General features: G+C 50.0%; 1 protein-coding gene across 1 annotated transcript in view; it reads left to right on the top strand.

Moving 5' to 3' along the window:
* Nucleotides 1–1,186: 1,186 nt before the first annotated feature.
* Nucleotides 1,187–27,858, top strand: part of VAX2 (ventral anterior homeobox 2) — a 54,180-nt gene continuing 27,508 nt past the window's right edge. Inside the window, exons 1-2 of the mRNA XM_034772168.1 lie at nucleotides 1,187–1,609; nucleotides 16,565–16,752. Coding sequence (XP_034628059.1) covers nucleotides 1,321–1,609; nucleotides 16,565–16,752 — 477 coding nt within the window. The 5' untranslated portion in view covers nucleotides 1,187–1,320. The remainder of the gene's footprint in view (nucleotides 1,610–16,564; nucleotides 16,753–27,858) is intronic.

Below are 27,858 nucleotides of genomic sequence, written 5' to 3'. Positions count from 1 at the left end.
ACGCAGCCCACACCAAGCATCCGCCCACACCAGTGTATGTGTTAGTTTGTTTGCCGCTCAGCGGTTGGAAAAGCTGATCGCTCGGGAATCTGGGACCCCAGGCTCGCCAAGGCTCTGTCCGCCTCCCCCGGGACTGAGCGCCTGTCTGCAACCAGGGCTAGGGGCCCGGGAAGGACCCGGTTAAGTAACTGACCAGCCCGTGGCCTTTTGTTGCTCTTCCTCCCCAAATTACACCTTGAAAATGCCCCGGGCGCCCTTTTATAGCCAGGCCCTGCCCAGCTCCCTCGGAAAGGAGCCGAAGGGGGTTCGCCTGCCGAGGGGGGCAAAGCACAGCGACTCTTTGTTTGCCAATCAATAGCCAGGGAGGCTGCGGCAGGAAATTACGTGTGTGGCAAGCAGTCAATTTCAAACTGCTTCTTTACTCCCATCCCTCGCCCGGCTCACTCTCCTACTGCCCCGCGGACAGCGGGCCGGCCCCATCAGGCTGCGGCGAGCAGAGGACTTCCCTGTTCCTTCGATTAACGCTGATGATCGGTTCTTCTTGTCTGCATCGGCCGGGGGATGAGAGATGGAGAAAAGGAGGGGGCGTCTGAAAAATAGCCCGGACTATTTTAATTAACCCCCCTTCCCTCACTCCCTCCCCTTTCCCAATCCCACCCCCCATTCCCAAGGCAGGATCGATCTCTGGGCACGCGAATCAGCTGCGAACGGCGGAGCCGCCCGGCTGGCAGAGCTGTGAAGGCAGGGCTTGGCCAGACACTGGCTCGCTCCTCGGGTTTTTGCTCATCAGAGAGAGACACGGGAGAAGGAGACACGGAAGGAGAGGTCCGCGCAGGAGGCAGGCTCTGCTGTTGAAGTTTGCCAGGAAGAGGGGTGCTGGGGGGGGGGAGGGGGTACGTGAGAAGGGACCAGGACTGTCAAAGTTTTTAACTCTTTTCTCCCCCACCCGCCTCTGCCCCAGGCGCCCGGCGGGCACCGGCATTTCTTGACTCCTCCATTGACATTTGGTTTGGGTTTTTTTTTCCCCTGGAGGGGGGGAGCAGAAGGGGGGCCGGGGAAGGGGCTGTTTAAATGGACCGAGCCTGCCCCGCAGCCCGGGGGGGAAAGGCTCCGTGAGTAGGGCGAGAGAGAGCCAGGAGGGAACCGGGAAGGGGGGGGGGGGGGGCCTCGCTGGGTCTTCCCGACCATGGTGCTCGCCCTGGGGGAGGGCTCCTTAGCTGCACCCCGGGGCTGCCGCCGGCCGGCGCCAGGGCGCTGATCCCCGACTGGTCTGGGGGGCAGGAAGACAGCTGCCCCCCGCGCCTCGCTCTCTGTCTCTTGATGTTTGATCCCTCCGCGGCGGCCACAGGCATGAGCGATGGCGGGGCCCAGGCCGGCAGAAGCTCCCTGCTGCTGGGGGAGCCGGGCGCGCCGGAGCGAGCCCGGGGGAAGAGCGGCCCCCGGGGGGAGCTGGAGACCGCGCTGCGGGGAGGCGGCGGCGGACTCGGACTCAAGGACGTCCCGGGGACCTCGGCGGCCAGCCCCGGCTCGTCCCAGGAGTGCGTCCCGGAGAGCGACAGCCCGTCCGGGGGAGGAGAAGCGGATTACTGCCGCCGGATCCTGGTGCGAGGTAAGGGGGGAGCGCGGCCCCGGCCCCCAGCCGATCCTTAGGGCGCATCCCCTGCACCCCATCCCCCGCAACCCCATCCCATCCCCTGCACTCCCATCCCATCCCCTGTACCCCATCCCCTGTAGCCCATTCCCTGCAACCCCATCCCAACCCCTGCACGCCACCCCATACACTGCAACCTATCTCATCCCCTGCACCCCACCCCATCCCCTGCACCCTATCCCATCCCCTGTATCCCATTCCCTGCAACCTCATCCCATCCCCTGCACCCCACCCCATACACTGCAACCTATCCCCTGCACCTCATTACACCCCTGCAACCCCACCCCATCCCCTGCAACCCACCCCTGTAACCCCAACCCATCCCCTGCACCCCACCCCATACACTGCAACCCATCTCATCCCCTGTACCCCATCCCATCCCCTGTACCCCATCCCCTGCAACTCCATCTCGCCCCCTGTATTTCCAACTCCTATACCACTTCCATTCCCGCCCCCTGCACCTCATCACACCCCTGCACTCCCCATTCCCTGTATCCCATCCCGTATACCCCACTTCCTGCACCCCATCCCACCCCTGCACTCCCCCATCCCCTACACTCCATCCTACCCCCTCTACACCCATCCCCGGTACCCCCCATCCCACCCCAGCCTCCTATCCCCCCCCCCAGCCCTCCCCGGCAATGCAAGGTGCACCTCCGCCCCATATAAAGCGCCTCGAGCCCCGCTCCCTTCCCCCTGAACAGCTCCGATCCCCATCTCCCCCCCTCAACAATAATACCCCCCCCCATAATAACCCCCCACCCCGCTCGTCCCCGCCCCGCGACCTGTCCGCCCCCCCCCCCCCCCCCAGCCCCCCCCCCCCCCCCAGGCCGAAGGCGGCCCGGAAGGGGGAAGCGGCGTGTGGCTTTGGTACAGGTCAGGCGAACTGGGCCCGAGCAAGCGAGGCTGCGCCCCTCCCGGTCCCTTTCCAGTCGCCTCCCCTGCCCACGAAGGACCAACGCAAAAGGGGTGGTGGTGACTGGGGTCGGGGGGTCCCTGCTTGTCAGCTGCCCCTTCCCCTGCGCCGCCCGGCATCCCCCTTCCTCCCTCCAGCTCCCGTAGGGCTTCACTGAGAGATTTGGGAGACTGGGTGCGTGTGTTCCGGAGAGGGCTGTGCTGGGGGGGGGGTGCGGAAAAGGGATGGGGGGTGACACAGACACCCCGAGCCTTTCTGCCCCCCGCCCCTCGTTTTTATCTTCTTCTCGTTTAAACGGTCGGTCTCTGTGATGCATTCAGCGCTGGTGGGGGGCAGGGGACCCCTCTCCCCGAAATAAACACACACAGGGGAGGGGGAGGATCCCACGGGGCGGCTTTGGGTTTTAAACCTTTGGCGCAGGAAAAAAGCGTCATGGAAGCATCATCGAGTTAAAGAGGGGTTTTTTTAATAGCACTTGCTCCGCGGAAATAAATAAATAACTAAAGACACAACTCCATCCCCGCGATCCTTTCAGCCGTGTGTTTAACCGGCGCCTCTCGGCACTGAGGGGTTCGAGCGGAGAAACCCGCAAGCCAGGGCCCTGCCCTGAGACCCCGGCGCTTTCTGGGTGGGAGAGGAGGGCGAGGGCTGTAAAAGCTGAGTGTGGAGCCACCACAGATGTTTTATTCCGTCTCTCTGTGTGTGACGGTTTATTCAAAATAACAATCGCGGAATGGCTCGAAAACAGCGTGGCCGGTTAGGGAGGGAAACCCCCCGCTGCAACCAGAGTTATTTTTGAAAGCCTCGGTTTTTTGGTTTGCCTGTTTTTCAAATGAATATGGCAGCAGGGTTAACAGGAGCATTGCAGTGGAGGAAAGAAAAATTCTGGGCAGACAAGAAATTCGAAACAGCCGTCCTCTTCTTTCCCGTTATACATTCAGAAATATTCCAACCCAGCTCCCTTCCTCTGGGATTTCTTTATTTCCCCTCCAAGATTTTTTTTATTTTTGGTTTTGTAACTAAACGGGTTCCAAGAACGGCATCGTCTTGCATTTTAAAATTCCCTTCGGAAATATAGGGACTTTTATAGAGGAATCTATTTTAAAAAAGGAAATCACGCTAACCTATTTGTTGTGTTTGTTTGTTGACGAGTTAGATAGCTAGGTCGCTAGATAGATCCGGGTGAAGCGGCCACATTTTCCCCTTCAGCCAGAGCAGACCGGGAAAGTAGAAGAGAGATTCAGATATTTGTCCGTACCCAAAACGATTGCGAGTCATGTTAGAAAAGGCCTCAGACGTTTCTAATTCCTCTCTCGGCTTTGGATTGCACCTTGTGGGGGTGACATCAAAGCAAAGACCCCATTTGACAATAGCATCTGTTCTGCGGAGACACTGCACAGTTCGGCCAGATCCGCTTGTAACACATTTTCCTTTTAGATCAGGTCATTTGCGTGAAATTATTCAGATAAAAAAAATTGCTAAGAATGGTGCCCAAACGGCTACCGACATGCCGAAAAGTTGGGGGGTTTGCAGCTTTAGATTGAGGCGTGTGGGACTTTATTTATACGTATCTCCGGTTGAACCTCAGTTTGGGATTATCTGTACCTCTATATTGACCGTGTATCTATGCAAAAACAGCATGTGCCCAGACTGTAACACTTCTAACCGATCTATCTACACACGGATAAACACACAGACGTACAAATATCTGCGAGTCATGTACGTGTGTGGCTATTGGTGATATATATATATAGCAGATGCACATGGATATGTTTGTAAATATGGGCGTGTATGTTTGTGGGTATATAGTGTTTGTGCGTGTGTATATAATATAGGCAGTAAAGTATAAAAATACGTGTGTGTATATGAAGAGATGTGGGTATGAATATATAGATCTGTCACCATATATTGCTGTATGTGTATTTATACAGAGAAACTCTCTCTCTCTGTGTAGATAGATAGATAGATAGAGGGGGTGTATGGGGATAGATAGATAGATAGATAGATAGATAGATAGATAGATAGATAGAGGGGGTGTATGGGGATAGATAGATAGATAGATAGCTAGATAGCTAGATAGATAGATAGATAGATAGATAGATCACCATATATTAGGCTTGGAAGGATGAATTTTTGTCAGCAAATGTCAGTAAAAGTCCAATTTTCACCGCAGACATTCAAACCAAAGGAAAAATAATTCCATCAACAATAATACTAATACATTACAGCTAGGCAAAGTGAGACAAATGCCGCTTGAGAACTTATTCGATTTTCAGTTAAACATATTTACTTTGCATGTTGGCCGGTGATCCTGACAATTTGTGGTTTAATGGTTATAAATCTTTCACTATCTGAATCTCAACATTCCTGGTCATTAAATCATTATTGTCTGACCGCTCCCATAATTTCCCCCGCAACTGTGAGCATTTAAAAGGACACAAATAAAAAAATGCTTGAAAATAAACCTCGATATTATCTGTGATAACGATCACAACATTCAGTTCGGATTCTGACAAGCCTGCATGTATTGCCAAACGTGTATGTAGTGCGTGTACACACCGAAACCAGTTATTTCTGGATGTGTATGGAGCGCATGTATCCACAGAAACGAAATATATATATAGCCATATATTGCCCAATGTGTATTTAGTGTATCTATACAAAAAAGCGAAGTATATATCGCCATGTATTGCTAAATGTTTATGGTCGTGCATGGATACAAAGAAACGACATAAACACGTATTGCCAACGGTGTCTGTAATTTATAGATACACTAAAAGCAAGCTATAGATCGCGATATATTTCTAAATGTGTACCCGGACGCAAAATATACCTTGCTAAATGGCCATATAGTGCATGTAGACACAGAAACAAAATATACATCCCCCTCCCCCACATTGCTATATGTGTACGCGGTGCATTTATACAAAACTAACGTATTTATCAACCAAACGTGTATGCAACCAGTGAATATGCACACAGAAGCAAAATATACACCGCCATCAATGTGTGTGTAGTGCGTGTATGCAAAGCCACTGCATATATTTAGCCACATGTTGCCATGGGTTGATTTAGTGTGTGTATACACAGAAACTGACGTGTGTGTACACACAGATGAGGTGTGTGTGTCCATATGTGACCCAGATCTAGATCTGCCCTAGAGTTGGAGAATTCTGTTTCTGTTGGTGTGTACGGGCATGACAGGCACACACGGCACTCTGTGGCTATATATACACACACATTCTCTAGCAACAGTTGTGTAACTTCACCGGGTAACATAGTGACTCGGAATCTTTCTATGTAAGCGGCTGGAGGCGGTGAGCAAGAGGGGGCGGCACCCCGGTCCTGCCCTTCCCTGTTTCCCCCCAACTATTCGCTATTGGGGCGGGGGCAGAGATATTCGCTGTCTTTGGGGGAAGGCTGCTGCCCCACTTCCTAAAGCCCTTTACGCTGTCACTGCTTTGGTACCTGGCTGTAGGCGGCCCCACGCGGGACTCCCGGGTTCTCTCTCTAGCTCTGCACGGAGAGGGAGTTGGGTTAGGGGTCCGGGCTCCTAGGTTCTAGCCCGGATCCCTTTGCTGTCATTATGAAACCATGAGGTGTCTGCCATCCCGTGCCTCAGTTTCCCCGTGCCCAAACCGGGGATCAGTAACACCTCGGGGGAGGGGGTTTCAGGTTTAACACGTGAACATCTAGGCAGCCCTTCCAGATTGTTAGGGAAGGCAGGGAGGGTGGTTAGTTATCCCCCCCTATTCCTCCTGCGCGGGGGGGACTCGGGAGTGATTGGGGAGGGGTCCCTGGGTGACGGGGGCAGCAGAGTCCAAGGGGGCGAATGGCGGTAGGGCGAGCGGGGCCCTGTATCTCTTACCCTCCTTGGAATAGGGGCCGGCCCCCCGGCAGCTGCAGGGCAGGGGAAGGGGCCGTCGGCCTGGGCGCTCCTAGCAGCGGGATAAGCCGGACGCGGAGCGAGCCGAGCTGGGTTCCGCGGCGGCGGGGCAGGGCGAGGGGCGGGGAACGCGGCCCCGCAGCCCGGGCGGTACGCGGGGGCCGGGCCGGGCTCGGAAGCTGGTGTTCGAACCCGCCGGGGAGAAGCTGGGGTCAGCATGAGGTCAGCAAGTGTCTCGATCTCCCTCCCTGGCCTTGATTGACACCCCAGCGCTAAGCCACAACCAGGGGCCCTGGGCTCGCCAAGGTGCCCGGGACCCACTGGGCCGCGTGCCCGGCAGGCCGGGTCCCGCCACGCGTGGGGTTTAGGCTGGGGAAGCAGCTTGCGAGGGTCGTTTTGCACCAGAGGGGACTCAGGCTGGGGCCTCCCTCTTCCAGAGCGAGGGGAAAGCCACCGCAGCCAAACCCTGCTCTCCCGGAGGACCCCTGGGTGCCTGGCCCCCACTCCGGTGGCGAGCCTGGGCCTTCCTCTGTAAGATGTTCGGGCTGGGCAGGGCTCCACCATTTTGCAGCCTTCCCCACGGCGGGAACAAAATGGTGGCAGAAGCATAAAGTAGGCAAATAGCTGCATAATATTTAATATATTGCGCCCCCCCCCCCCCCCGCAGCCCTTCCATATCGTCCTCCCTCTTTTTGCCCGCCCGGTATTTCTTCCCAAAAGGAAAAGAGACCAACCACCGCCGAGCCAGAGCAGCAGCTGATCAGACAATCAATATGGCCAGGTTAAAAAAAAAATTAAAATCCCGCAAACATTTGATGAGAAACGCACCGTGTCCCGTAACAATCCAGCACTGGGCACATACATGGGCAGAGACAAATGCATTCCCTGGGAGCTGCCCTGGGCAATTGGCGAGGGGCTGGCTTTAAGAGGCTCTGTATTTATCGCAGTGGTGGCATGAGTAGCATGGGATGGGCCATTGCTCCTGGAACCGCTCCTTTTTTATTTAGTGGTGGAGTCGAGATTTTTCTCAGGCCAGGAATAACTTGACGTGTAACTTGGGGTTGAAGGGGGTAAAGGGGGCGGAGTGAATCGTGTGGCTTTTACATGTTGTCCTTTGGAAGGATTTGAATTTATTTTAATGCACCTAACCCCTCCCCCCGAAAAAAACCCAAAATAAAAACAAACAAACCAAAAAACCCCCCCCAAAAAAACCAAACCAAACCCCGTGACTTTATTCCACCCATTATTTAAAATGAATATTAATTTCCTTGACAAAAGACACGGCAACTCATCGGAAAGAATCTTGTTTGAACAAGTTTTCTGTGGTTATCTCAGGAGCGTTGCGGAATGGGGAAATCCCGTTTAACACCCCGTGGCGTGAGACCGTTTGAACAAAGACAAGGGCGCATTGTCTGAATTTTTCAGATCACCGGGATTTTTGCTTTGAAAATAGAACGGCGAAGGGGAATCCGAGACGGATCCCTGCTCCGAAGATCCGCAGCCGCATGAAATATGCATGGTCCATAGCTTGGCTCTGGGTATTTCCCACAGTGTCCTGGGCAGGAAATGTTCCACATGTTTGAGCTTCCTTCCCGTTTGGATTTTAAAATGTAATTGATCGGAGATCAGTTTGTTTAACAACAGCGGATTCCCCCCCCCACACACACACACCGCCCAAGCCACAGAGCCACTTTTCGGGGGGATAGGCTGTCAACAGCACACCGCGATGACTTGAGGGGACTGACAGGTTGTCTTACAAACAAGCTACAGTGCATCGCTGCTCACAGATAGGAAAACGTCAGATCGTATTTTTTTTTCCCTTTAAAAAAATTCTCAATCCCCACAGGAGTCTCTCCATTTCTTCTTTTAAAAATTGCAATGTTCAGTCCTCGCAGTTTTCATTAAAAAACCCCAGCAAGTAAAGAACTAGGGACGCCAGGTTGTTCGTCGGAAGCGGTTCATGCATGGGGCTGGTTTTGCTGCTAACCCGAAGGAAAATGGGGAAAGAATCGCTCTCAAACGTGTCCAGGTCTGAATGTAGAGCCCCCAGCTAGCAGCACTCCGCCGGCCCCTACAAAGCGGCCGGAGCGAATCCGTTTTGTCCCGGTTCCTAAACCGCACCAAAGCGGCGTGTGATTGATGTCAGAAGGGTCAGAGAGCAGCGCGAATGTAGCCGCGCTTCGAGAAAGAAACGGTTCCCCCCGGTCTAGGAAGGTGCTTGGCTTGGGGCTTGGCAGAAGAAATGTGTGTTGGAAAACAGGTCTCTTTGTTTTCTCTCTGAGTGCACCTCAAGCCAGTAATAAAGAAAGAAAAGAAGAAAAAATCAGGCTAACAGAGGCGGGTTTTTGCTTTGGTTTGACCAGAGCGCTTTTACGCGGCACTCTTTACAAGAACATGTGCGATACACCGCGGGGGAAGGTGGGTTACATTAGATGCAACCTAGGAAATACGCTTCCGGAAAAGAGTCGTTACTGGCATGAATGCATAGTGTGTGTTTCTGTACCTAGAACACGACTGGGTTCTGCTGAGCGTGCAGACACACCGGGTGTATTTTGGTGTGTGCGTATTCATATCTGTATAGTTCTCGACATAGCAACACGCGGCTGCATTTATGGCCACGTCTAGCCCTATGTCCGTAGGGTGTGGGTAAGGCACAGATTATACAAACAGCACCCGGAGAGCCAACGAAACAGAAGAACCGTTTGCGCGTTGGCTTAGGAAAGCTGCGCGCGATTTGAATATTGCCCTTTTGAAATGCGTCTCGGATCTACAACCTTACATGTGTAGCCGGGGAGGCCCGCAAAGCGGCGGGGTTTTCCCTCCGCTACCCCATCGCCGAGAAGGGAAGTGTCGTCAGCTGTTGCTGCGATCTGACAGGGCATGAAACAAGCCAGGGAGGCCTGGTCCTAGCCGCTGGGGGAGGAACTGGTCAGGTTTAAACCCTCTTGTTGGTTCTCCGTTGTGGTGTGGACTCATTAGCACGATCCGCCCTCAGGGAAGTTGGAAGGTGCCTGGTGGGTTTTAAAGAAAATGTGCTTAAACGTAGAAATGGGGCTGGGGCACTTTGAGAGCCTTCGCCCCCCGCCCCGACACAGCTGTCCCGGGTGTTCCGTGCGCACCCACCTCGCGCAAGGGCTGTGAAAATGCCCAGTTCTGGCATGAATGGGGAGTGAGACCCAGCATCCCGGACAATGGGCGCCCTGTCTGCAGTTAAAGGAGCCGCGCGCTATTTCGGGTCGTTAAAGAAACAGCTATTTTGGGGGGTGCGGGCTGGGGAAGCGGGACCGTGCACCCGCAGACTCGATACTTCTGGGCTGGAGCCAGGGGGAGGCCAGGGAGAGAGGAGGTTGAGCTCAGTGCCTGGGTGTATTTGTGTATAGACACGCGTGGGAGGGGGGCGACTGTGGGTACCTAAAGAGGCGCCGAGGTCTTTACGAGCGATCATTCCCCCCCCCACTGCCTCCTCCACCCCAGACACACCCTCACCTCTCCCCTCCTCCTGCGGGAGAGTCCGAGCAGTGCTTGGTGTATCAGGGGAAGAGGCATTTCACAAAGCAAGCAACCAACCGAAAGAAACCCCACTAGAAATAATCAACAAACAAACACCCCGTTAATATATTTGACAGGTTAGACATGAGAATCTCGGAGGTTTACAACATCCCCATCAGGGACCTGACATCCTGATCTACCGGTAGTGGTAGATCTACCCCGTATTGTTCTGTCCCTAGGAGAGGGATCAACTCTCAGCACATTAGTTATATAGGTGAGGAAAGGGGGAGGAAGAGTGTCTGATTTTCCCAAAGTCTGCCTCTGCGGGTGTCTGTACTGCAGTAAAGGGTTATATATCGACATGGTGCAATCTACATTTATGTTTAAGATACAGTATATATCTTACCTATTCATAATGCATACATTGTAACACACACACACACAAAGTGTGTGTACGTTTGTGCATGTGTTTATACATACTGTATATATACACACACACACAAATATATAAACTCTGACCCTGAGTTTATTTGCTTGTAAGAGCTAGAAATGTGTGGGATGGAACCCTCACTGAACACACACACACACACACACACACACACACACACACACACACACACACACACACACACACACACACACACACACACACACACAGTATGTGCTATATAGGGGGAGGGATAGCTCAGTGGTTTGAGCATTGGCCTGCTAAACCCAGGGTTGTGAGGAGCCATTTAGGGAACTGGGGTAAAACACTGTCTGGGGATTGGTCCTGCTTTAAGCAGCTGGTTGGACTATATGACCTCCTGAGGTCCCTTCCAACCCTGAGATTCTATGATATAAATATGTATATATCTATATATCTTATACATATGTGTATATACCACATAAATATATGTGCAATGTTGTTGTAGCCATATTGGTCCCAGGATATTAGGGAGACAAGATGGGTGATGTATTATCTTTGCAGTGGTTCTCAACGAGGGGTATGTGTGCCCCTGGGGGTACCCAGAGCTCTTCCAAGGGGTACATCAACTCAACTAGATATTTGCCTAGTTTTACAACAGGCTACATAAAAAGCACTAGCGAAGTCAGTCCAAACTAAAATTTCATACAATGACTTGTTTATACTGTTCTATTTACTAGACACTGAAATTTAAGTACAATATATTCCAATTGATTTATTTTATAATTATATGGTAAAAATGAGAAATCAGCAAGTTTTCAGTAATGGTGTGCTGTGACACGTTGTTATTTTTATGTCTGATTTTGTAAGTAAGTCATTTTTAAAGGACGTGAAACTTGGGGTACACAAATCAGCTTCCTGAATGGGGTACAGTTGTCTGGAAAGGTTGAGAGCCACTGGTTTATTGGACTAACTCCTGTTGGTGAGAAAGCCAAGCTGTGGAGCTTGCACAGAGCTCTTCTTCAAGACCTCAGTTCTCTCACCAACAGAAGTTGGTCCAATACAAGATATTATCTCCCCCACCTTGTCTCTCTGATATATATATGTAGACACTGGGGAAGGGGCCGTGTCTCCACAGGAGAACTGGGAGAGGTCTTCACACACACACACACACACACACACACACACACACACACACACACACACACACACACACTCATTGTTACCTATATCTGTGTATGTGTGCTGTAAACTGTATCTACTAAACACAAATAGTGTGGCATACAGTGTGTGTGTGTAGGGAATTTTAGCAGGTGCAGCTGGAAAGGATCTGCCAATTTCTCCATTTGATTTCCCCCCATAACAGTATTTTCCCCCTCCTCGCTGTTCCAGGTGTTAGATCAGTGTTTCCCAACGACCAGCACCCGTCCCTGAGATCTCCCTGACACAGTTTAGGAAGGCAGCAAGCCGGTCCCTGGTATCAAAAAGGGTGAGAAACGTTGTGTTAGAGCCATCTCAGCAGCCAAGGGCTGTGGGGCCGGGAGAAGATTCTGGAGACAGCTAGAGTTACCACTAAACCCTCTTTCCCCATGGGCGATCGGTTCAGGAGCTGGTCATCAGGGTCTGATGCAGCTTCTGCTCCAGCTGGGCTGGGGGCCAGGAAGAGGTGGACCGGTGGCTCCTCAAAGCCTATCCGCACAGGCCCGGCCCGGCCCGTTTGTAACCCGTCAGCCAGTCTCAACCCCTCCCATCCTATTGTAGTAAAATGGTCACCCAGGGGTTAACTGGGTTACTCAGAAGAGTATTATGGGCTGGAGCTATGCTCCACCCCCTCTCTTAGTTACATCCTGTTTAGTTGGCCGGTGCCCCTCCCCCCTCTGGTACATAGCTGGAGACAGCATCACCATCCCAGCCTGCAGTGCTGTAAGTGGAGTGTGGCTTTTTGTGCACTGAGGGGCCCCTTTGTAACACTGGCCACGAGGACGGGCTCCGCGTGGGAATGGCAACTGTCAGGGGAAATGAGGGTTTAATGCAGAAACCGAGGACTCGCCGCCATGTATTGAAAGCCTGGGCCGCTTGTTTCTTGCAAATTAGAGGACAGTCAAGGACCCATGGCGAGGGTGGCCAGAGAGCAAGTGTGAAACATCGGGACACATTTTTTCCCGGGGTGGCAGTGGCGGTAATGGTAGCGGATATAAGAAAAGGCCCCTCGGAGCTGCACGTCTGGTCACCCAACCCATCGAAGACAATTGGGTCCATGGTCTGCGGCAGTAGCACCTGCTCCCCTGGAAGGAGTTCGTTACAGCCTCAGTCACCCCGAGAGAAGAGTTTAGATTTGCCACAATCGTTGACAGAGCCCTGCCCCCCTCGATGGCCACTTCACTGCGCCCATCACAGCCCCCCCATAACCAGCCGCAAGAGCCCCATTCCTAGGCTACCCGCGCTTGCCTCAGCCCCACTCCACTTCCAAGCCCGCCTGCCCTGCTCGCTTCCTTCCACATTCCCATGGCCAGTGCTCCATGCCCGGCCTCATCACACTCCTCTCCCTGGCCGCCCCCTTCCTCTGCCCTCCCTTGCTGGCTCTGCCATCTCCTCCCCTCCTGGCCCAACCAGAACGAGCAAGTGAGCGTTCAAAGGCCAGGGCTCCGGGCTGAGCCCATAACTGATGGGAGCAAAGGGGGATGAAACCAGAGCCTGAGCTCCGGGCTCATCAGAATGAATAATAGTAAATTTGCAGGAGATTCAGAGATGCTTTTTACTGTTATATTTAAAGACATGCATGCAGCTCCCTACCCCATGTACGCTCTGTCTGCCAAGCCCCCGCCGTGCTCCTCCCGCAGTTCCCGCTTGCCCTAGCATCTATTGCCCAGTATGGCCCAGTTGGTCAGTCACGGAGTGCTGCAAAGGTGGCCTTTGCTCTCCCCTCGCCCGAGTCCGGCTCTGTGCCCTGTCGGTGTCCCAGGCTGCTCTGAGTTACATCGAGAAAGGAGCCAACATGGCATCCAGGCAGGGCCGGCTCCAGGGTTTTTGCCACCCAAGGAAGGGAAAAAAAAAAAAAAAGCCGCGATCACAATCTGCTCTACCACCACCGCTTCAGTCTTCGGCGGCAATTCGGTGGCTGGTCCTTTGCTCCAAGAGGGAGCGAAGGAGCCGCCGCCAAAGACCCAGACCTGCCGCCCCTCTCAGTTGGCCGCCCCAAGCACCTGCTTGCTGGTTCCTGGAGCCAGCCCTGCATCCAGGGAGCTGCAGAAGGCCCAGGCCACCCCTTCTGTGTCAGCAGGAAGGAGGAAGATGGTAGAGAAGCTACTTTGACATCCCGACACTGTCAGAGGATTTAGTCCCCTGCACTGTGGGTATCTCCCAAAGGCCGATGGCACAAAGCCCAGGCCCAGACTCCACAGCCGTGTGACACAAGCAGCGGAGAAACCAGGCCTGGTTTGTGTGTGCTTGTGCTAGACGGCAAACGTGCTGGGGCAGCGGCCGTGTCTCCACAGGAGACTTGGGAGAGATCTTCCTAAGGAGTTCCGTATTTGGGGACCTGAGCCTCTTTCACAGCTGTCCCCTAGCACCTGGGGAATTGTTTTATGTTACAGTTTGTTTTTTTGTTCACCAGGTAATTTCTGTGACTAATTCTTGGGCTGCAGGTCACGTGAGAGCAGCTTATCAGTAAGCGCTCAATGATTCAGAGCTTAAAATTGGAGCTTGAGTTGCTTAGATTTGATCAGTCACATAGATCTCTAGATCTCTCACCCCCATCCACAGATCTCTCTCTCTCTCTCTTTAATTTACAGTTCCCCTCTCCCCACCCCCATGCGCTAGGTGCTTCAGAAAGCAAATTCTTAGCTTGATCTTAGAGGCAAGTCCCCTCTTTCTGTTTCTCTCTCTGGTATTTGGGGGCCTCCAAGATATCTGGATTCCAAGTCACGTTGTATTGTTCCTGCTTCCGGTTGGATGAGTGTACTTTTAGAGCCAGGTTTCTAGCATGAACATTCATGATCTCGAGTTTAAATTTTCCCATCTATTGATTTTTGTTGGTGTTTGCTTAGCATTGACCATTCTCTTACCAGGAAATGCATTCAGTCGAATATGTGCAGAAAGCAAACACGGAAGGAGTGAACATGGGCCCAGTGCCCTTTATGATCTGAGAGAATATTTTCAGGAAATTTGGGTATTTTCCACTCTCCACTCCTTATAAGTCTTTCCAGCGCCATGCACTTTTTTTGGCACCCTGTAAATAATGAACATATAATCCAATGAGACTGGAGCTTTGTGCTTTCCCCATCAATCCATGGAAAAGGGAAATTGACTAGGACATTTACCCCTAGCTGCTGAGGGCTTTACTGTTGTATCACAATTTTGGAGCTGATCGCAGATACCTCTTGGGGGGAAATTTCCCCCTGTACAGAGGACCAGTGCAAGGGATATGCATCACTTATGTCCCACATAAGCCATTACGTGCGTTGTACGTGTTACACACCAGGGAATTTCACCTTTTGTGGGTTTTTTTGTAAGGACGATTTTCGCTAACATTGGCCCTGGCCTCACAAACCTGTCATGCTGAGAACTTCCACGGACTCTGCACATGGAAGGTTACAAGATCACCCAGGTTTTTAAGTATCAAGGGCAGCCATGTTAGTCTGTATCCACAAAAACAACGAGGAATCCGATGGCACCTTAAAGACTAACAGATTTATTTGGGCATAAGCTTTCGTAGGTAAAAAAACCACTTCTTCAGTTGCATCAGAAGAAGTGTTTTTTTACCCATGAAAGCTTATGCCCAAATAAATCTGTTAGCCTTTAAGATGCCATCGGACTCCTCGTTGTTTTTCCAGGTTTTTAAGTGAGATCCATTTTACCTTGTTGCTCATCTCCCACTCCTCCGTGCCCAGAGTGCTGGGATCTACCTAGCTCCCATTTAGTACCACATGGGAAGGGCAGGGTGGTTACAAATCCCTGACATCTGTTCACCATCCCGCAGGTTGAGAGCCTGTGATATAGAATTCCAGACATGGTGTGGTCCTGCTAAACAAGGGAAGCAAAGTTGGAAACCGAGCTGGGTAGAAGCCGGCGTGTCGGAATCTATAGTTTATAGCTGTTCTCTAATAAATGTGTACTATATAAGACTATGTCTTATTCCCTATGTCATGTCATTCTATATCATGACACGGTGTCTGAAGCTAAACCCAGGAGAAGGTGCCAACTGCAGTGGTGGAGTCCGTGATACAGACACGGGTAACGGCCATTGCTCACTCCTGACCTGGGTTAGGTCTCTCCTGTGACCTAAACTCACCTCAGGCCCAATCCAGCCAGGTGCTGGCTGCTTTCCCCTCCCATTGCCTTCAGTGGCACTGCAGGTACATTCTAACAGGTGCACATCTTGGAGAGCCAGGCCGCAGACAGGCAGCTCGGAGAACAAACCCCACAACTAGGGCCGGTGGACATTTTTTTGGTAGAACATGTTTTCAATGCAAAATGGCTTTTGGACAAAAATGAACATTTGTGCAGAAAATTTTTGTTTCAGACAAAATGTTGCAGTTTTCCTGTGAGAAGTGGAGAGAACGAAATGCTTTTGGTCTTAAAAAGAAAAACAGCTTGTTTGAAATATTTTCTTTGTTTCATACACAAATTTCTGGTTTAAAAAATCACACATTTTTTGACCAAGAACACTTTTAAAAAGATGAACATTTTTCTGCTTCCAGCTTAAGTTTTTCATCCAAAAATCAAATAATCTTAAAGGGAAATTCTGACACCCCTCACCCCAGATTTGTAGATTATAAAGCCAGAAGGGATCGCTAGATTAGCTTCCTGTAGAAAAGGCCAGAGAATTTCACCCACTTATCTTTGCATTGAGCCCAGTAACGTGTTTGCCTGAAGCATCTTCCAGAAAGGCAACTGGGCTGGATTTAAAAGCATTTATTTTTTTCAAGTCCCCCCACACAAATCATTGGTGGTTTTTGAATAGCTCATAGACTCCTAGACTTTAAGGTCAGAAGGGACCAGACCCATCTCCTTAGCTCTGCCCTTTGGGGTTTTGGGGACTGGGTTTTTCAGGGCTGAGTCTCTGGGCAGGATGCTCCAGAACTCTTGCTATGCACAGCCAGTGGGAAATGGGCAGAGAATCAAACGGCTCTCTTGCTGCGCCCTCGCTGAGCCCACCCACGACCTCTGAGAACGGGAGCCTTCTCTTCACGCTGCTCTCCTTGTGCTGACTTACAGATGCCAAAGGGACCATCCGGGAGATTGTTCTCCCCAAAGGGCTGGATCTGGACCGGCCCAAGAGGACCCGAACCTCTTTCACAGCCGAGCAGCTGTACAGGCTGGAGCTGGAATTTCAGCGGTGTCAGTATGTCGTCGGCAGGGAGAGGACGGAGCTAGCGAGGCAGCTCAACCTATCAGAGACACAGGTAAGAAGCAAGGGGTCTGGTGGCTATTCCTGTCCCCTTTGCATGGGGGGCAAGCTCCCAGGGGACCTCTGCACCCTGCAGCACAGCTCTCTGGCAGCCCCTAGTCCTGGGGTGTTAGGGCTACCGCCGGTTTGCTCCATGGCCTGGCTGTGTTGGTGTACAAAAAAATTCTGGCCCCACTGCCGGTCGGCAGTGTCGAGGCTGGCTGCTCGGGCTGGATGCTGAGACGGGGATCATGCACTGACTCCTCTCTGTGGTATTTCCCCAATAGAGAGGACTGTAAATCAACCAATTAATCAGCAGCCCTCGCTTGCCTGCTTCCCGCCACGGACAGACTCTGGTGACCAGGTCCTTGGGAGTGTGGGGTGATGCACACTGAGCGTGGTCACCAGCGAGGGTGAGGCATATATGCAGCTGTCTCAATCAATTTCCCTTTATTGGGTACCAAACCCCCACCACCTTTATCACCACAGTTTGAATCCAGGACAGTCGCATCAAGAGTACAGGCTTCTGCCACTCGAGCTAACGGAGCAACTCCATTACCTATTTAGTAGTAGTAGGCTATCATACGCTGTGTGGACTAGCCTCAAGAAGAGGACATGACATGGTTAATCAGTGTTAACTTTCCAGGGAAGCTCATCCTAAGAGTTTGAGGTTCCCAAAAGGAACTGAACCATTTTGGGAGGAGAAGAAATACTGCTGAGAATCTGACAGGTACCCATCATGCACCTGTGAGTTCTAAAGCCATTCCCAGAGAAAACCTTGACGGTAAAGTTAAAAGTCCATACTAGTAACGGAAAAGTAAGACTCATTGTAAGGATGCTATTGTTACCAAACATGCCCATTGACAGGCTATAAAATTCATAGCTAAGGTTAAACTTACAAGAAACTCAGACTTTTGAAAGTAGGGAAAGTCTCAGCTATGATCCCCAAACAACCTTAACTCTGCCCCCTTGACAATACCAGCCTCCAGTCTTCCCTGCCTTGTTCTTTCCATTGCAACCCTGTAAGAGGTGTTATTTCTGCAAACAAAGGCTTTCTCTAAGGATTTTAGAAAGCCTCTGATCTACCATATGACTCTGGGCAGCTAATATCTGGAGAGGGCAGTGTACTTATGTAGCTGGCAGGTGATGTGCTGAAGGGGTGTATTCTAGAACGTTGGTTTTATGCCTGATTTTATCCATACACATCTCTGATAGCAAGTGCAATGCTTCATCATGATGCTAAACTTCACCTTTTTCATGTGCATGCTAAGATAAGATAATCTGTGCCTGGGAAGTGTATATACAGAGACTCTTTATCTCTCTATCTAATGGCACTTGGAGAACTTACACATCTCTGATAGCAAGTGCCATTAAACTGGGAGGAGTGGCAGATACGCTGGAGGGTAGGGACAGGATACAGAGGGACCTAGACAAATTAGAGGATTGGGCCAAAAGAAACCTGATGAGGTTCAACAAGGACAAGTGCAGAGTCCTGCACTTAGGACGGAAGAATCCCATGCACTGTTACAGACTAGGGACCGAATGGCTAGGAAGCAGTTCTGCAGAAAAGGACCTGGGGGTTACAGTGGACGAGAAGCTGGATATGAGTCAACAGTGTGCCCTTGTTGCCAAGAAGGCTAACGGCATTCTGGGCTGTATAAGTAGGGACATTGCCAGCAGATCGAGGGATGTGATCGTTCCCCTCTATTCGACATTGGTGAGGCCTCATCTGGAGTACTGTGTCCAGTTTTGGGCCCCACACTACAAGAAGGATGTGGAAAAATTGGAAAGAGTCCAGCAGAGGGCAATGAAAATGATCAGGGGGCTGGGGCACATGACTTATGAGGAGAGGCTGAGGGAACTGGGATTATTTAGTCTGCAGAAGAGAAGAGTGAGGGAGGTTCCGATAGCAGCCTTCAACTACCTGAAGGGGGGTTCCAAAGAGGATGGAGCTCGGCTGTTCTCAGTGGTGGCAGATGACAGAACAAGGTGCAAGGGTCTCAAGTTGCAGTGGGGGAGGTTTAGGTTGGATATTAGGAAACTCTATTTCACTAGGAGGGTGGTGAAGCACTGGAATGGGTTACCGAGGGAGGTGGTGGAATCTCTATCCTTAGAGGTTTTTAAGGCCTGGCTTGACAAAGCCCTGGCTGGGATGATTTAGTTGGGGATTGGTCCTGCTTTGAGCAGGGGCTTGGACTAGATGACCTCCTGAGGTCCCTTCCAACCCTGATATTCTATGATTCTATGAACTGCCTGACACACCGTCATAAGGATTGATCCTGAAAGTTGCTGAGTGCCTTGCTTAGGTCAGCCTGCAGGATAAGGCCTTACAGGAGCTGAGGGGAATGATTGCCTTCAGCGGGCTGTTTGTGTGATCATGGGTTTGTAGGGTAGGTTTGTATCTGTGGAATACTTAGGGGCAAAAAAGAGACCAGAACGAGCACAACCGTGGTGGGGTTAAGGACAAAGTGTTCTAGCCTGCATGGTCACTGACACGAGTGTTTGCTGTGGATGGGAAAAGTACAATCGTAGAACTGACAAAAAATGTCTGTCCAAAACATTTTTTTGGACAGAAAATGGCATTTGTGTCGAAACAGGCCAAAACTGAGAGGAGATGGTGAGCATTTTCATTGGGATTTTTCAGGTTTTTGTGAAAAAAAATCTGGAAAAAATGTTGCCGTTTCTGGCAACTGAAAACCGAAAAGTTGTGATTCAGACCTTCTGCGTGTATGAGGAAGGTTCTGTTTCTCCATGTGTCCAACCCAAAGCTATTGAAGTTAGTGGAAAGATTCTCATCCCCTTTGATGGGAGTAGATGCTGTCGCGGTGTGTCTGTTAGAGCTGGCAGAAATGGGATTTTCCATACCCTGGGAAATGTTGCATTTCCACATTTTTTTTCCATTCCGAAATGGACCCAAATGAAAAAATGACAAAATTTCACATGAAACAAAATCACGCCCCCCCCCCCGAGATTTGTTTTGTTAAAATGTTTTGTTCTGCTTAAATGGTAACATTTTGTTCCAATTTTGACCTTTTTTATACTTAAAAAATTGCAAAAAAAGAGTTTCATTCCAAAAAGTTGTTTCAAAACAAAAATCAAACATTTCCATTCCGCAGATGTCGAAATGGACCATTTCGGCATTATGAAAATGCTGTGTTCGGGCGGGGTGGGGGCAGGACTTGGAAACACAATTCAGCTGAAATGGACACTTTTTTTTAAATGTTCGAATTTAGATGGAAACCTCATTCTCCACTGAAAAACCTGTGAGATGAATATTTTCCGACCAGTTCTAGGGTCAGGGGGTCAATCTCCTTCTAAGGAACAAGTTGAATTCCATGCTTGAGCATAGCCTATAGGCTGGGGGATAAGTTGAGGGTGATATATTCCCGCCAGTGCCCTGAGGAATGCCCTTTGGCATCGGTAGAAGGCTTGCGTCGAGCTCAAGGGAAGGATGTGGCTTTTATGTAGTAACTAAATGTCTAGTTATTTATTAATTGTCCTGTGCCTCATTATTGCATTCATCACTCAGTGAGAAAATCTCCCCATCTTCAAGCCATGGCTATCTCTGCTCGTTACTCTTCCTTCTCTACCCTCTTTCTCTGCATCTCTCCATCGGCTCGGTTTTTGCAAATCCTTTTCGCTGCGTTTCCTTCCCTTTGGCCATTCCCAGTTCCCAGCCCCTTGGGCTTCACTTCCCCATCTAAGCCAAGAAAAATGATCAGTGATTAAATGGTGAATGTTGACAGTGAGGGATCATCGCTGGGTTTTAAAGCTGAGCCTCCAATCAGATAATAGGGGACAGTGGTGCTCACCTCTAGTGCACAGGAAGAGAGAGTCTTTGCCCCCAAAGGGCATAAAATCAGTAGGAGATGGAGAGAAACAGAGGGGAAGTGAGTAGCTGAAGGTCACACAGTAGACAGCTGTGACTAGAACCCAGGTCACCTGACTATTTTATCCACTAGGCCAAGCTGCCTCTCTAAACGCTTCAGCATATTTCTTTGCTGAGTACTCGTCCGTTTGATCCAGGACCAAATTTCACTAGAGGAAACTGAAATTTACTCCCCCTCACACAGGAAATGGTGAAAGCCAAACACCAATCCCGGGGCAAGAAGGGACGTGGGAATTTATTTTGGTCTCTTCATTTCCGGTGGCAATTCACCTGTTCTTTCCAGCAAACGAAATGCTTCCCCTGCCTTCTGCTCTTTCACGAGCTGTTCTGGACGGGAGCCACAACTGTCTGGCTATTTTACTAATCCATAGAAATGACTTTTTATTTTAAGCCAGTGTCATCAGCAGTGAGAATTGTTTCACACCGCTCCAGATGCAACAGGCTGGGTTTAATCTGTTACAGTGAGGGCCAGATTCTAAGTTACACCTGTGTCAATCCCAAGTGACTCCGCTGAGTCTCTCCAGACTTACACCAGTGTAAATGAGGGTAGAATTTGGCCCTGTATCCCTGGCAGCAGAGCAGAACTTTCCCTAGGCAACGTACTCTCAGAGATTAGATGCACATGACCCCTGTTTAGCACCATTGAGAGATGGGAAATGTGACGCCATTGCCAAGACACGGAGGCGGAGATGTCACAGAGGTTTGTTTGAGGGCGGGTAATTCCACAAATCCTCAGGCACCGGAGAGGCAAGAAAGCAGGAGAGTGGTTAGCGCCCGGGGCTCTATGGCCTGGTCTTTCTAAGTCACGAGTTCAATCAGAACCTGGTCTGGTGCCCATTGCTGGGTGCTTCTGCCCTGCGTGAAATGAGGTGCTGGGTCTCCCGTGCAGGCCACATGCAAACTATCCGGTCTGTGTGATGCACTGTCGGGCATCTGTTATTAGACGCGTCTATCTCAAGCTCTGGGCATCCAGTCCAAACTCATCATGAAGGATGATGAGAAGAAATCTTGCCAAGCAGCGGCACTGGCTCCCACAGTCCCCTAGATTCATAGACCCCAAGGCTGCTGCGGTCCCATTGGGTGCTTGGGGAGCAGTGCAAATGCCTCGTCCCTCCTCTGCAGATGCACAGGATTTCCCTGTAGATCTTGGGCATTCCTTCCAGTCGGATGGGTCTGCTCCCCAATCTCGTCCTCATCAGGGCCTGCCCCAGCCTGCCTCACCCAACTGCGATAACACACTGGGTGCACCTGGAGTGGAGACTCTTGGGAGATTCCCGGCTGCTCCTTGAGTTTTTTCCATATAGGAGTCAATCCGAATCTTAGAGCACAAAGAAACGGTGCTCTCATGAGTACCCCTGACTCATCGGAGCGATCCCACGTTGGCATGAGCCAGAAGTACTCGCCAGGGTAAGGAACGGAGGGTGGGCCCCAGAAAACCTCTATGTGATTCAAAGCGTCTCTGTCAAGGCCGCTACTCCAGAAACAAACGCAAGGGGTCTATTTATAGCATCACAATTAAGATGCCGCCATTAAAAATTAATCTCACATCTAGTCATTAACAATTCACAATCTCCACTAAGAGAGATGATCAGACGCTGGCCTGCAACCGCGCTCGGTGCCCTCCCGTCACAGAAAGAACCCACGACAATACACACGAGAGCTACAATGTGCAAAGGGCAGCAAAACATCAGGAGAGTATGATTGTCTGGGGTTGGCACAAGTTCCTAAGGAACTGGGTCGGACGTTTTCAAAGGCACCCAGGGGAGTTAAGTGCCCAACTCCCATTGGCTTACAGTGGGGACTGGGTACCTCATTGCTCCTTGTGTCTTTGGAAACCTCCCTGTTATCTCCCAGTGGGAGTGGGGAGCTGAGTACCACACACGGCATTGAATACCCCAACCTAGTGGAACAGAGGAAAGTGACAGAGCAGCCTTTAGTCGTCTGTCTGTCTGTCTGTCGTCATAAATACGTGCTCATCTTACAGTGCTGCCCCTCGGCTCCTAGCAGGAGCGCGGCCCCCTTGTGCTGGGTGTTGTACAAACACATGGGACGACCCAAAGAACATACGCCCAGATCCTCATGGGGTTTAGGTGCCAAACTGCCTTTGAAATCAATGGGAGTCAGGGGCCTAAATCTCTTCGAGGCTCTGGGCCTTAAAGGCTAATTCTAAACAAGATGCAAAAGGAGTAACAAACATTAGGGAGAACGCATGAGGGCGATGAAAAGACGGTCATGTCGTTACGCAGGTAGCCAACGTTGCGTGGTTCTTGATGGTACAGAAAGAATCTATCCAGTTATCTAACTTGCCAGTCTGTCTGTCCTCCACAAAGGTAGAAACACTTAGATGAGAAGTGTTGCATTTAATAAATCCCCAATAGGAACTTTCTTCCCTTCTTGGCTCTAGCAGGGTGTAATTTTAAACCATTGCTACAGCCATATTTACAATTACCTGATGGGCAGTTGCTGAATTGAGCCAATCAACAAGCCCATGTGTTTTGCTTGGGTTGATTAACTCTATAGATGGGCTTGTAGCACAAGCCTCATGTTCGGGTTTGGCTTTCGAAAACCACCAAATTGTGGGGTACGCAGATCAGGGGTTTGGGTTCTCTCTAAAAACAGAACCTCTTTTTAAAAGAAATCTCCGAGCTGTGTAGCATCTCTATGGGAAGATGCAGGTGAGGAACCAAATGGGTTTTTAAGGACAGGAACAATAATAAGTTAAGGCCAAAGTGTCGGTACAATTCTCTTAACCACGTCATTTCTGCAGAAGCATCCAGTTAAAAATATGATAACACAGAGCCAGATTCTGATCTCATTGGCACTTGTGTAGACTGGGAGAACCTCCCCTGAAGTCAGTGGAGTTACAACAGCGCACACCTGGTGTGAGATCAGAAATAGACCCGCTATGTTCATGTTTTCAAGATGATTTCCATAAAACTTGACGATTAGCACAGTTAGTAGCACCGAGTGCTTGCCCCACAATGCGACCACGTATTGTCACAAGCCGAGTCACGGGGCAGCCTCATTCCTGTAACCCTGGCACTCCCAGGCACTTCATTTTTTATTACTCTCATTCCATGTTCCATCCTGTGTAAAGTTACTCACATGAATAAATCGACTCACGTGGGTAAATCTTTGCAGGATCGGGTCCCCAGATTGTAAACTCGTAGTGGCCAGGATCAGATCTTTGTATTTGCTCTGGAGACTGTGGGGCTTAAATAAATAAGTATTAAAATAAGGATAAGTAAGATCAGGATCAGGCCTCTGGCTTTGACTGTATTAGTATTGGAAGAAATCGGCAGGGATTGTTCCCACCGTCACCCTGTTTATCTGTGAATAATATTTATGATCCGAGCTGGATCAGCTGTGGCAGATATTTGACAAAATTGCTGCTGGTTTGCCAAAATTTCAAAAAAAAAGTCAAGGAAATTTCAGAATTTTGTCGACCTATTTTGTTCGTTGAAAACTTTCAATCAGTTGGTTGAGAAACTTGAACATTTTCACAAAAAAAACCCCATCAGGTTTGTTTCAGTCCAAAATCAGTTTTGGGAAGGTCAAATGTTGTCCAAGAAATGGAAAGTTGGAAAATGTTGACTTTCTCTATTTATGATCAACGTTTAACTCACCGGAGAGTGACATAAATGCCGTCACTTAACTGATATGGAGATGAGGGCGAGAGCTCTCTAGAACTGATAACGTTCTCTCCTAGCAGCTCTCTGCAGCTAATGTAACAAGCCGTGGTGGACAGAGTGCATCAAAACTTTCACTACGCAGCCCATTCCCTAGGAGAAGATGCATTTTGCTCTCTCCTTGGAGAAGGGTTTGGTATGAACCCTTGTTACACAGCACATAGGGCACGTGACTCACCTTTTCGGTGTGCTCCCCTTGTCTCGTTTGTTGAATATCCCAGAGAACAGGTGTCCATGGCCCCAAACCTTCCACAATTGGCAATAATTGTCCTCCTTATTGGCAGCATCAGCCAAGAGACACAGGATTGACTGGGCCGTGGAGTTTCAACTGTTCTCTCACTCCAGGACAGAGTTGAGGCACGTTGTAAGTGGTGATGTACGTGTGTGAAGCTCGTGCTGTCTGTGCCCACGTTCTACCTGTCCCATAGGTAGAGCAATTCATTCTCCAGGACATGAGGGTTATGAGATCAGCGCTCATTGTCCCAGCAAACTTGTGAGAGGTGGCTCTGTGTCATGTGGGAAAGGTCCCATGCACGCTCTCATTCCAACAGGGCACAATGGTTTGTGAAAGACAGGATCACCAGGAAATTGTGTAGGTAATTTCGGATTATAGGGTGCGAACTTCCTGCAACCTGTCATCTTTACGGGATTATCCAAGAATCCCAAATTAATTCTGGGTGTCACAACTAGGGCTGGTGGAAAATTTTCCACCAAAACTGGTTTTCAATGAAAAATTGGGGTTTTGACTAATCATTTTTGTGTTGAAAAGTTGCTACTTTCTGCCAAACATTCGCTTTTTGGTGAAAAATCAAAAACTACAAAACCTTTTGACCAAAAGCTGAAAACTTCTGGTTTTGAGAGAAAAACTTTTGGTTTTTCAACAAAAGTTGAAACTTTCAGTGGCTAGAAACCCATTTCACAGTGGGCCATCAGAATGTGAAAGACTAAAGATAGGGTCAAACCAAACCCATAGGTCCGCATTATTATCATTGCTATTAATTAATTAACAGTAGCAGCTTGAGATCCTAACTGAGATCCAACCCCCACTGTACTAGACACAGTACAATGGAAGATGGTCAGAGAGTGGAAATTTTTCCGAAGAGAAATTTTTCAAATTCACAATTTTTGTGTGTGTTTTATATGAAAATTATTTACTTATTTATTTGGGCCAAAAACTCAAATCCATTTGCGCACTGTTTGGGTTTTTACTAAAGATGACTATGAACCAAAACTTCAATCCAAACATCTTTGGGAAAGTTCGGATCCAGATTCTGAGCCAAACTTTGTGGCTCAGACCCATTCCTGGCTATTCCTGTACACCTCAGGTGGTGTCAGTTGTCATGACTCCATTGCCATTGTTTACACCGGCTAAGGTGCTGCACAATACGTACCTTGCTTCTGACCAAGAGGATCAGGTACTTCTGAGGTTTGGATCAGCAATATTTTGGGTGCTCTCTCAAGCCAAACCCCAGAATGTGTTGAGACCCTTACTGGGGACATTAGTTTTATTCTGTTCCTTTAAAAAGGAATAGACGCTTCTATTCAGATCAGAGATACATATGGTCCCAAGGGGAGCAGGTTAAAGTTCCAGATGAGCCGTTGTGCCGTGTTCGGGGTAGACAATGTGCATGTTATAGCTTTCCACCAAACTGCAGAGGAAAGAAACGATACATTTCAACCACACTGTGGGCAAAAACTTGGCAGGATGCAACGGGTTCCCAGAGCCCCAGTGACCACAGTGTCTGCAAGGCAGATTTCTTGTTGTTGATCTGGTGTCATTAATACTATTTATTTATATTAGGGCAACGTTTAAAGACTCGGTTCAGGATTGCTGCCCCATTGGGATAAGCCCATTACAAACATATAAGGAGGTAAAGTCACTGGCTGGAAGATCGATTGATCTATCCCCATAAACCCCATCTATCTATCTATCTATCTATCTATCTCCATCCACCCCATCATCTATCTGTCTATCTACCTCCATCCACCCCATTATCTGTCTGTCTATCTATCTCCATCCATCCCATCATCTATCTGTCTATCTATCTATCTCCATCCACCCCATCATCTGTCTATCTAATCTATCTATCTATCTAGCTCCATCCACCCCATCATCTATCTATCTAGCTCCATCCACCCCATCATCTATCTATCTATCTATCTCCGTACACCCCCCCATCTATCTATTTATCTCCGTACACCCCCTCTAACTATCTATCTATCTCCGTACACCCCCTCTATCTATCTATCTATCTATCTATCTATCTATCTATCCCATCATGAGTAAAGAGCTAGGTGTGTCAGCTTCTCATATGTAAATGTTCTGGCTTTTGGTCATTGTGGCTCAGGGCCTCCCAATTCCATGCCCTTTGGCCCTGATTCAGCAAGGCAGGTAAGCACGTACTTATGCGTGAGTGCTTGGCAGGATCAGGGCCCGTGAGAGCTGTGCAGGTCTCAGTTTGTCTCTGGGATTTAAACAGAGAGGCTAAATACAATAGTTGGGGCTCTCTGGGTGGAATTGGTCCAACTCCACTTCCCATTGGTTACTGGGGAGTGACGGGATGCTGGGACCACTGCAGTATGTTGGGGCTGTTATTAGACTAGCTGGGGGGCACGGGTCCCAGTACGCTACGCTGCATCCCCGCCCTTCCCTTCTTTCTTGGGAAAATCTGCCTTCTCCCTGAGATTTAGTTCCTTGTAAAGGAGCTGCAGTGCGACAAAGGCAAGCGGGTGATGATGGAAAGAAAAGCAGGTGGTGTGACTTGGGGGAGCTCAGATCCCCGGGAGGCTGCTATGGTAGATTCTTGCTGGCTCAATTGGGCACACACCCAAAATACACTGGCATTTTTGTGTATGGCCCTCAGCTTCATCCTGCCCTTTTGGAAGCCAGGAACCCGTTGACGTTCCAGAGCCCTGAGACGCTTGTCAAACTTCCCCTCNGGAAAGAAAAGCAGGTGGTGTGACTTGGGGGAGCTCAGATCCCCGGGAGGCTGCTATGGTAGATTCTTGCTGGCTCAATTGGGCACACACCCAAAATACACTGGCATTTTTGTGTATGGCCCTCAGCTTCATCCTGCCCTTCTGGAAGCCAGGAACCCGTTGATGTTCCAGACCCCTGAGACGCTTGTCAAACTTCCCCCCGCCCCCCATTTACTATGGGCTGGTAGTATGAGGGGAATAGCCTTACATTAGGACCTGCGTCGGGTCTAATGCTTGAAGCCCTCCTCCTCCCTGCTGGCCAGGCCTCACTCTGTATTTCTGTCTTTGTAGAGTTACTAGGAATCCGGAAATCTCTTCTGGGGCCCAAGCCTGCAAGGTGCTGAGCATCTTCGGTTCCCAATGGGTGCTGAAGGCCCCCAGCACCTCAAGAACCCAGCCCCCCAGTTTGTACGCCCCGCAGAACCTCAGAGTTACAAACCCCTCGGGATGGAGCTTGTTTGTGACGCTGAACAAAAGGTTCCAGTTCTTTCAAAAGCTTGAGATCCTGGGGGGAGGAGGTAGGGCTGGGGATTTGGGGAAGGGGCGGAGTTGAGGCGGGGCCGGG

The sequence above is a fragment of the Trachemys scripta genome, chromosome 5, assembly GCF_013100865.1.
Source record: "Trachemys scripta elegans isolate TJP31775 chromosome 5, CAS_Tse_1.0, whole genome shotgun sequence".
Taxonomy (NCBI): Eukaryota; Metazoa; Chordata; order Testudines; family Emydidae; genus Trachemys; species Trachemys scripta.
Note: the sequence above shows the minus strand (reverse complement) of the source record. Positions and strands in the feature narration are given on the sequence as shown.